The sequence below is a fragment of the Humulus lupulus genome, chromosome 9, assembly GCF_963169125.1.
Source record: "Humulus lupulus chromosome 9, drHumLupu1.1, whole genome shotgun sequence".
Taxonomy (NCBI): Eukaryota; Viridiplantae; Streptophyta; class Magnoliopsida; order Rosales; family Cannabaceae; genus Humulus; species Humulus lupulus.
This window is the reverse complement of record NC_084801.1, coordinates 182997768-183009500: the sequence shown is the minus strand read 5'-3', so window position 1 is coordinate 183009500 and position 11733 is coordinate 182997768. Positions and strand designations below refer to the sequence as shown.

At 32.0% G+C, this 11733-nt stretch overlaps 2 protein-coding genes across 2 annotated transcripts; one reads left to right on the top strand and one right to left on the bottom strand.

Annotated features, from left to right (window-relative positions):
- Window positions 1-23: 23 nt before the first annotated feature.
- On the bottom strand, window positions 24-1199 carry LOC133802615 (NDR1/HIN1-like protein 12). Its single transcript, XM_062240963.1, has one exon. It carries the CDS (start codon window positions 921-923, stop codon window positions 321-323), a length of 603 nt encoding a protein of 200 aa, XP_062096947.1. The 5' UTR covers window positions 924-1199; the 3' UTR covers window positions 24-320.
- Window positions 1200-2107: 908 nt separating this feature from the next.
- Window positions 2108-4816, top strand: LOC133801503 (uncharacterized). Its single transcript, XM_062239725.1, has 5 exons — window positions 2108-2473; window positions 2569-2646; window positions 3565-3646; window positions 4241-4383; window positions 4486-4816. Exons 1-5 carry the CDS (start codon window positions 2246-2248, stop codon window positions 4687-4689), a joined length of 735 nt encoding a protein of 244 aa, XP_062095709.1. The 5' UTR covers window positions 2108-2245; the 3' UTR covers window positions 4690-4816.
- Window positions 4817-11733: the final 6917 nt, after the last annotated feature.

The window sequence follows — 11733 nt, the reverse complement described above, 5'->3', positions numbered from 1 at the left end:
TTTGTTTATGTAAAAATAAGAAGAAAAAAATGTTGGCCTCCGTGCTTGACCATTCCAGAGAACCAAAATGTACATCAATATTCTTTCAATCAAGAATTTATATAAAGAATCACATAAAATTCAATGAAGATCTGTATAATTTCCTCAAGATGATTATCATTGACATTATTCTTCCGTAAATGTACGGCTAATTAAGCTAATTAATGAAGAAGAAGAAGAAGAGGCTATAAGGAGCTCATTTTGTGCACATACATACAGCAACGACAAACATAACTAGTTATAATATAATGATAAAAGAGAAAGAGAGGGACTAGTGTGAGTCATTTGACCCTGGAAGTGCATGGTGAGTTCATATAAATTCCAGTAAGAGGATGAAACTTGAGCTGACAATTCAAGTGAACCCAGAACTTGACAGACCCCAACAGACCAACCCTCCATCGTGCCCTGGAACTACCCTTCAAATCGAATGTGATCTTGTCCTGCTTCAGGGCCAAGTCCACTTGCAGCATCTCCTCCGGGTTGAGCGGAATGGAAGACGACTCCACCTTGTAAGGAAACTCCACCGACTCATTTTTCGCCACTTCGAAGGGTCCCGCCACCAGCTGGGCTATGGCGATGCCCTCGAAGCTCAGGATGAAGCTGGTGTCGGAGAAGCTGGCGTGGGCCTTGGCATTGTCGTTCTCGGCCTTGACTACGATGGTGAGCTGCGTCTCGAGCAGCCCAGCAAGGTCGTTCTGAATCTTGTCGAGGTGGGCGGAGACGACGCTGATGACGGGCACGCTGGGGTGGATGACCAGGTAGCCCACGAAGACGGCTAGGCCAACGATGATCACTGCTATGGCCACTACGGTGCAGAGTATGGCAATGCCCCAGACCAGGGGATGGGTGCGTCTCTCCGGACCCTGTCTGAGATTTTTTGGCATTGGAGGCTACTTGTTGTAATAGACAACATCCGCAGCAGGATCGCTCTTTTCTTTCTCTAATTTTAATGTAAAAAAAAAGGCTTCGAGAGATGGAAACAGAGAGAGGTGACGAGGAAGAAGAAGAGCGGTGGAACAAAGCAGGTATATTTGGGCTTTAAGCATCGAATTATTAAGTTGGCTTCTTTGGCTCTCATTGGAGTTAGAAGTTTGGTATCTTCGTTTCCTAATGATAAAGCATATGTTTTCACTCTCCATATCTATATATGCTTCTTTTTCTGATTGTTTATGTTTATATATAAAAAATATATTGGTACATACTCGTAACCCTCCTCATTAAGGAATCTCTATCGCCATTACTTTTGTCCAATGTCCAATTATATACTTGTATATAGAAAAGGCAAATATACCAAACTTGCATCATTAAACACTCACCACTAAATTGCATGTTGTCTCTTCCTTTACCCTGTTTTTGTGTCAAAAACTTGAGAAATGCCTAAGCTAAGCCTCAATTAATTATTGGATTTCACTTTCATCAATCGTGCTGGTGCTCGATCAAGTGACTACCTATTTACATCCTTGTGTTATAAGTTATTATAACTCTGTTTTTGTTTGTACTAATTCATAGGAAACACAAATGGCAAAAACTAAACTAGACTAGTCTATTCCTTAGTGAATAGGGTAAAATGATGGGTGGCTAAGAAAGAATTTACATCTTCAAAGGACCACATAAGATAACATGTTTTAGAATATATATATTTATAAATATAGGATTATTCTTTGTAGGGGCTAAAAGGAAGCGCATCGTTGTAATTTTTGTTGTTTTTGTAGTGTTATGCTATCAAGAACGTGCTATATTTTTTTTGTTATGACCGTATTTATTTTACTTATTTATGACATCTTGCAAATTTTTTAAATAATTTATATAATAAAAAATAAGGTACAAATAAGTTGTTATATGCATGACTCATTTTTAATTTTTTATTCGAATGCAAAATAATTTATTTGAACTTAATTTTCTATATATTTTCTAAAAGTTTAGATGAAAAAAAAAAATAAAAAATTGCATGTATCCCTACCATTATATATATTAAAAGTAAAAAAAAAAAGAGAAAAGAAAAATAGAAAAAATTGAATTGATATTTTGATGATATTCATATCATATCATAACATCACACTAGTCGCATATGGATACGTACATGTGGGTGGCTGAGCTGAAATTAGAAACTGCAGCTTCCATTTCCAAGTTTGCTTCTTTCTCTTTTGAGTTTGGATAGAAATTCAGTGTAAAATTCATATGTTTTCAGAACCGCCGGACAACAATCATGATGAGCCTCAGTCTCAGCCTGAGTCGACTCCCAAATTCATCGCCTTTGTTCCCATCATCCATGGCTAGGGTTTCTCACTCCCATGCTCTCAGATTTTCCAATTTCCGCTGCAGACCTTTGCCCCGGCACCACCTACTTCCTCCTGCATCCGCCCGCTCTTCCTCGCCAGCTCTTTACTCCGAACCCAATTCTAAAGCCCAAGTGTATGAGGAAAACATAGAGAAGGTTCGCATTTTCAACCTTTTTCTTTTTTATTACAAAAACAAGAAAAAGAAAGAAAACATTTTTTTTTTTATTTGTCTTCTTCAACCCTCTTGCAGCTTATTTATCGATGTCGGTTCATGACCCTACTTGGGGTGTTGGGCTCTTTAATTGGCTCCATTCTCTGCTTCATCAAGGTACACACTTTTTCTTTTCAATTTGGTTACTCTAACCAAGCAAATTCATGAATAGAAAGTTTTACTCTGTGTTTGACCAAAAGTATAACAATTAGTCATTTGAATTTGACACTAAGACAAATTTAACTCTGTCCATGTCCATACAACTGGTATAATGAATCTATCTAGTATACTATACATATAAATTCAGTGTAATGAGTTATATATAATCCATTCACATCTATAAGACTAAACCATATCAGTAAACATGTGGTTAGGGTCATGATTTGCTCTTGTGAGGTTTGCAGTTTTTTTTTCTTGTGGGAATCTACTTAGCAAATTGCTAGTTTCTCCTGCCTCCGAAGGAATTAAGGTTGAACAAATAAAAGATAAATAAAGTGAAAAGTACATATGCTTGATAAGCAGTAGAAGAAGTTGTATGTTCTGATCCCAGTGATGACGGATCACTCAAGAATAAAAAAAAGAGAGAGAGAGAAAACTGACAAGTAATCTTTTTTATACTCATCGTACTATCTGAAATGTTCACAAAGCTAAACCATATATATAATAGAAAGAAGCTAAATAGAAGAAGCCTTTCCATGAAGCTTGACAGAAGTTTTTAATGAAAGGAATAATATCAATTTCTACAGTCATTGTCATTTTCCTTTTCACATGAATGCCCGAGCTACAAACAAAATTCCTACATACTACTCATGTGATTATTCTTTCTTTCTTTCTTTTGCTGTTCTTCTTTGCACAATGTCTTCTTCACATGTCCCAACAACTCCTGGGAAATAAGTGTAACCATAAGCTGATATGTTGATGAAGCATACTCTGCCGACTTTATGACTTTTTATTTGGGAACTAATTTTGAGCTGTCGGTTTAATATTGTACCATCCAAAACCAAATGATTCAGGAACGTTCACTCTCACATGCAGGGCTGCACTTTTGTTGTACAATCTTTTGTAGAATACATTGCAAATCATGGAAAAGTGATTATGCTGCTGGTTGAGGCCATAGGTGCGTGCTTTGAATTTGTTAATGATATTTTTGTCTTTATTGTGCTGGATGTAAGAAAGTTAGGCAAAGATCCATGTTTTGCTAATTGCTAAAGGTATGACAAGTCATGTCCCAATTGATTTGATTTTCACTTGGGATCAGTTTTCAGTTTTTTTTTTAAGTTAAGGAGTGGCCAATTTATCATCCAAATATTGCACCCCTATGTATCCATCTTGGTAAATTATACTTGCAGATACAAAGTCAAACACAAACTTTGCCGTAATGTCCAAATATGCTTGAAACATTTTGATTTAGACAGGAAATATACGATTGTTTTTCTCTATATTTTTAAAGAAAAGAAATAGAAGAAGAACCCCTAAGATCTTGTAATGGCATTAAGTCGTAAACAAGCTCTTGTAAAGACATTAACTCATAACAAACTCTTGTTCACATATGCTCACGTTTTATGACAAGAACCAAGATTGAAAAAGAAGGAAAGAAAGAAAAAGCCATGTTACTAACTTACTAACGGATGTGAAGAAAATGTTATTTTGTAACAAATCTGAGTAAATGAAAGTTTGTAAGGGGCTAAGGATGGCTTTGTTGCATGTTTAGATGTTTACCTTTTAGGAACAGTGATGCTGGTGTTTGGGATGGGTCTGTACGAGCTGTTTGTGAGCAACCTTGGTACATCAAATTCACCATCAGAGGAAAAAAGTGCATACGCATCAAATTTATTTGGACTATTCACTCTTAAGGTCAGTTTTGAATTATTATTTGGTTATTGGTCTATGTCTTCAGTTTTTACTAATACTTTTTTGGGGGTGATAAATGTTATATATTGGAATTGGATCTTACAGGAAAGACCGAAATGGTTGGATATAAAAACAGTGAACGAGCTGAAAACAAAGGTTGGACATGTAATAGTGATGCTTCTTCTAATTGGTTTGCTTGACAAGTGTAAGAAAGCTTCCATCAACACTCCCCTGGATTTGCTCTGCTTCGCCGCGTCTGTCCTCCTCTCGTCCGGTTGCCTCTTTTTACTGTCTAGGCTCACTGACTAACTAAGCTTTTAAAATAACTCTTTTGTCTGTCCAAAAGCGATTTGAGCACATATGTACCTAATTTTTCACTTCTGAATATATCTCTCTATATAAATATAAATGTTAGCCTTACTAACTTGAGTGCTCATGAACCATATTGGCCATGTTCTATATCCAATTGTTAGCATTACATATCACTGAAATATACAAGAAGTTATAGTAACAGAGACAGAGTTCAATAGATATAAGGGAATGATGTAAATACTACATAGATCATCATTATCTTTATTATTAGGGATTTTAGCATAATGCTCCCCTGAATTTCACCTTGTTTGACATCCTCAAGAGAAAAAAAAATGGTAATCAAATGCTTAAGTTCTATATATAAATAGTAGTAATTAAGTCTTTATTGTTCATTTTTTTCGTAATTTTTTTAGTTTTTTTATTGTTTGAAACAATATGATTGTGTAAAAATATTTGGAGATATATTATAATTTAAAAAATATCAAAATTATCAATAATAAACTTAGAATTTTGTTAAAAATTAACTAAAAGAACTTGGTTGCTGTTTTTGAAAATAAGGACTTGATTGCCAGAAAACATATTTTTAGGAATTGAATTGTCAAACAGCGATAAACTTAGGGGTATTTATGCAAAAATCTTTATTATTATTATTATTATTATTATTATTATTATTATTATTAAAACCTCTATATAAAAATAGTTTTTGGGACCAAATTAATTGTATTCTCATTGAGAGGTGTGGGAGTAGTTTCTCCAAATCCCAACTAATTCTGTTAATAGGTTGTTTGGTTCTCAACTATCATAACAACTTCATTAGTTTTCAGTCCTTGGCCTATAAAAGGACATGTGAGATTCACTTATTAGAAGACACAAAACAGAGAAGAGAAAAACAAAGAGAGAAGAACAAAGTGAAGAGCACTACACATATGAAACAACAGAAAAGCCACATTAGACGAGAGAACTCAAGTGTGGAAATTAAGATTGAGTATTGAGAAGGTTGTGAGAGCTGGGATAGTGGTTCCGAAAACTGGATTAGGTTCAAGATCACATTAATTTAGTTCTGAACCAATATATATACTTGTGTTGATTTATGCTTTCATATTTTTCGTTTTCTAATTGTTTGATAATTAGTTTTACTGATTTGTGTTCTTAGATTCATCTTTGGTTTATCGAGATTCATCTGAGGTTCTTGAACTGAGAAATTTATCCTCATTTCCAACAAAAGGTTATAGCCGAATATATGTATTAGTATAATTTTTTTTCCAAACACTAAAAAGTATAACTTTAACAACAATAATAATAAGAACTCCCTAATATCTATTATTAAAAAAATATATTTATGTAAAGTTGTTTGACAATTGATTTACTCTTTAGAGCCACATCTTTATTATCATGAAGCTCATACACAATGATTAAGGATTAGGAAAGATACTTCATTATATATAAAATTATTACTATATATAAGTATATCTTATTATTATTATTATTGAGTATAATTATTATATTTATGGATATTTAACTTATGCCACAGTAGTTTAGCAAACTAAAAAGTTTAAAATATGAAAGTTCAATAAAGTATTGGAAATTTTTATGGTAGGGCCTTCAAAAAGAGTCTTACCGACGAGACTCTTTTGTATTATCAATCTGTGAACTATTTTCGACGCGATTTTTTTTTATGACAGTGTATATTGTAGTTATTTAGAGCATCGTGCAAATTTTCAGAAAATTCCGAATAATTTACCGTGTCGAAAACTAATTTAAAAACAAGTTATTGCATGCGTGACTGATTTTTTTATGCGCATGGAAAATAACATGTTTTAACCTAGTTTTCGACACTATAAATTATTCGAAATTTTCTGAAAATTTGCAAGATGATCTAAATAACTACAATATACACAATCATAAAAAAAATCGCGCAAAAAATTGTTCACAAGTCGGAAATACAAAAGAGCTCCACCGGTGGGCTCTTTTTGAAGCCCCTACCATAGAATACTCCTAAATTATTATACCAGAAACAAATTCACAATTTCATGCAAATATGTAACTACCAAATATGAATTTTTCTATCTGTCTCAAAAGATGAAAGTTCAAGATTACCTTCGACTAAATTCAAAGATCACATCACCAACAATCTAGAATATCTTATAATCTTCTCTAACATCACTAACTTCTCCGATCATCTTCTTCGGTATTATCACCTACAAGATTATGATCGACTTCTCCAATTTTCTTCTGCCACAAGGATCTTCATTCTGACAATGACAAGCATATAAAAAGATGAAATTGTGACCTAAAAATCAAAAAAATATTTAAATTAAAACAAAATCACACGATTGATCAAGATATACAAATAAAATTAAAAAGTATTTTGATATATAAATGATTTCCTACTGATTCAACAATAATTAAAAAAATATATATTATGTGAAACATGAATTTGAAATGTAGTTTTAATGTTAAATAATTATTTTTGAAAATCTTTATTGAAATATAAGAAACTACAACTTGGAACTTTGCTCATTTATTTAATTAAGGTAACTAGTTACCTGAAAGATCTGCCACAATATGTGAAGAACATTTGCTTATTTATCTTATTAGTAAAAAAATATATTATTAAAGTAACCAGTTACAAAGTCAAAAGCTAAATATAAAGAAATATTTGTCCAAAGGATACTGATTACCTTTTAAACCATAAAACAATAATGCTCGCCATTCTTTTGTAATATATTGCAAATATGGAATCCATTATATATTTGAAATATACAAAATTAGTTTGGGATAAATATTCAATCGAGATATTTTGTGTATTGGTTATAGAGGGGAAGATAAATAAATATTTATATCTAACTTTAGTGAAAGTAAAAGAAAAACTTTATTTGCAAAATTAATATAAATTAATTAGGTGGTAATACAAGTTGATAGAACTTCAACTATGAACTGTGAAAAGAGTAATAATAGAGGTTGTCTAGTTTCAACATAGAAAAATAAGTTGAAATGTGAGTGGTGAATTAACAACGCTAATGTTATCGCCTAAAGTAATGTTGCTTAAATCTCAATCATATAATTAAAGATAATGTGGTTCTTATTTGAAATTTTTTATGGTCGAGATTAATTACACATCATAGTATGTAATTTAAGAACGTACGTAACATTCTCGATTTTGATAGGCGAAAAATATTTGAATATAATTAGGAAGTAGTACGCTCGAATACAATTTTCTAATTAGTCAATGTGGAAAGTAGTCTAAAAGTAGAGTGTGGTGCATGGTAAGAAACATAGAGTTCTATCTTAAAACCAATTGATGATGAGTGGAATAACTCATGCTCTTATGTATTGTTGAATTTACCTCCACACTTTCCATGCGAGATATTTTTCTCTAGCATCTCTCTCAAGATGTTGGCTATTTTTGTTCACCAATCTTAGATGACTCGATCACAAGTGACTCTTTGACTTTTTTTTTTTTGCTCACTATTCTCGAATCACAAGTAGCTTTTTTGGCTCTCTGTTTGGACCAGTTTTTTGATTTGGATCGGATACATACTCGTTAGAGTTTTCTTTGGCTCTTGATATCATATTAGAATGTGGAAAGTGGTCTAGAAGTAGAATGTGATGCATGTTAAGAAGTATGAGGTTCCATCTCAAAACTAATTAGTAATGAGTAGAGTAACTCATGCTCTTATATATTGTTGAATTTACGGTGTAAATAATGAATTACAAACTTCTCTCGATATGTTCCTCAAAAAATCTAATTCTTGCGGATTCTTTCCCAACTAAAGAAACTATATATGTATACTAGAAAATCTATGGCCTCCTCACAATTGCGTACATAGATCATCATCATCATCATATATAGACTAGTTAACCCGCCCCCAGTTTGTTCCATTTGACTTTAATTATAATTAAACCAAGACAAAGTAGGATTAGTAGAGGGTTTAAGCCATGATTATTAATTATACACTCCCCAATATCGTGATATATATGGTGGATCCACATATTATATATTTATACTTTGCTGCATTAATGAATAATATATCTATATTTAGTCTAGTTAATTACATAGGGGAATCTGGCATCATCAACCTCAACTCATCTTCTCCACTCCAGTGAGTATTACTCCCACTTTATCATTCTCTTTCTTTCTTTCTTTCTGTGTGTGAGTATAGTTAGTAAGTAATACTAAGAGTAGGTTTTTCTCATATAAAACAACAAGTATCTTTTGGATGTGTTTTTTTTTTAGAACAAATCTTTTGGATGTGTTAATTAAAAAACAAAAAAATCTGTCAACTCAAAAATCGTATCTTTTTGATCATCATATGACCAAGCATTTTTTTAATCCAAGTAGTAAGAGTTAAGTGAAATGAAGTGGACTTTTTAGCTTTGTCCATCTGTGAATGTCGGCCGATATGCGCCTTGCATGCTCATCTTCTTGTGGGCCTCCACCCACTTACCCATTTCATTTTTCTCTGTCGTTTTTCATGTGTCTTAGAATATCTTCACATACGTGTATCATGAATACATTTATTAATTTTTCAACGGCTTATACTGTTTTAGACTTTTGGAGTGTTTGTTACGGGGTAGAGTGAACGTGAGAATGAGAATTTAAAAGGGGTTAAGATTACCCTCAAATCGAGCTAAAAAATGGGATCCACTTGGAAACACAAACCCTCAAGCCATTAAAAATAAATTGACTAAATATAAGTTACATTTGACATTTCTATTCCCACCAAACCAAACCTCATACCAAATATTCCCTAAGTGTGGTCGGTTCACCATTCAGAAATAATTTTAAGTTTTTGAAAACTAAAATATAAATGGGCCCACATAATTTTTAATTGGTAGGGCCATTTCCAAAACTAAATTCAAAACAACTTTTTGAAAATGAATAACAATTACACATGTAAATAGAAAACAATAATTTCTTGTTTTCTACAAATTTTCAAAATTTAGACTAAAATAAATGGGTCCCAAGAGCTATTTAAAATACAAATCACAAAACAATCCATAATTGCAAAAACTGAAATGTTATTTTCAAATCAAATTCAAAATTCAAATATTTTGTTTTCAATTCATAAACCAATCACACACTAAATCACTTACCATGTTTGGTTCAAGGTAAAGTTAATAATTTTTGTGGACCCCACATGTATTTTAACGTAAAAGTGAACCATTTTATACACTTGAGTTTAATATTATCTTCATCCTAAGCCCTTCTATACTTTCTAAGGTCACTCAACTACTCAAAATAAATACCTTGTATTTTGTTTTGTTATATGTTTGGATTTTGTGTTCTGACAAATTAGTTTTTGAACTATGTATTTTGTAAAATAATTTATATAGACCTTTAAATCTGATTTTGATCAAAGTTTTTTGAATTAAAATCACAAATAATTCACTAAACTAAAAATCAGGTTTAAAAGTCTATTTGAATAATTTTACAAAACACACAGTAAAAAGAAATAATTTATCAAAACACAATATGTCAAAATAAGTAATGAGACAAAACACGTGGTTCAAAAAAATATAAACAACAATGCAATCGAGGAGTGACTGACAAGATTAACATAATTAATCAAGCACTTAAGCCGATGATTTATCATTAATCATCCACAGTCCACAGTCCACGGTCCACAGTCCACAGTCCACACTCGCACATAAATATATGCAAGCACACTATCATTTCCTATCACTTAATTGGACAGAAACCAGGTATACTTAATTTGATTGCTTCAGATATATTATTATAGGAAAATAATAAGTCTTTGCACCTAGTTTTCAAGCATATTAGTATATCCTTTTCGAACTTCTTATTAAACTAGCTTTCCTAGGATCATTCTAAATCTTTTAAAGTAGGTATATGGAAAATTAAGAAAAACTGATCGATAGTGGGATTGCTGGCATTTCCTTCTTTATCTTTATATATGTAAATACTTAATAAGCAAGTGTGCCATATATATATATGTGTATATATATACGATGTAAAGAAAAAGTACCTTAAAACATGCACAAACTGTACGTTTACATACTTAATAAGCAAGTGTGCCATAATGGCATGCAATGCAGCCACGATTCCAGCAATAATTCAAATAATAATCAATACATATATATATATATATATAGGATATATAATGGTGGGTGTACTACCCTAGGCCTTGCTTGTTAGTCTTTAATATATTCCAACTAGTCAATTTATATGTATATATATATACATATGCATGTGTGGTGATCATGCCAACAAACTCTGAGCTACGATAAATATATATACACACACACATTAACATTATGCATAAGATCATTAGAATTAGGACAAATCGCATATATATATATTTAATATGCACACACAAATATAGATGTATAATGCTTACATTATACACATGTATATACATGCTTACATTATACATATGTATACACGAATGATTCATACATATTTTTGGCTCATTTTGTGCTCGAGGTACGTGAATTCACATAGATAGGGTTAACATAATATATAAATGAATCACATGTACGCGTCCGCCTCATTAACAGTTGAAATAAACGAGATATTTGAGTCGAAAGTATGTAAATTATTGTATTTGTATTTAAGTATCTAAGTTATTTTTTTGGTGGCGAAAGTACATTCTGTCTATATTTTGATGTAGTTTAGAACAACTATCTGTTTCATCGTTAACTCTGTCACATGATGTGAAATTTGCTTATGACTTGAGTATTTTTATCATAAACATCTCTTAAATTGTGTATTGTCGCCGTAAATATCCTTTTAATTTGGTACTTTTGCTTACGTTTTACTGACGAACTTAATTGTGAGAATTGACCGTTGTACTAAACTACAACAAATATATTAATGTATATAATAAGCTTAATTCGATATATGGGTAATTAATAGAGAGACTGCTTTGGTTTCTTCTATTGATTTAGGAATCTTACTTTGTTGTAAAAGTAGCTGAGGAGAGAGATTTCCCAGATTTTGTTTGTATATATATTTATATTGTAGCCTAATGGCTAAGCTATACTAGTTGAGGTTAAGGATGGCCTACATGAGATCCT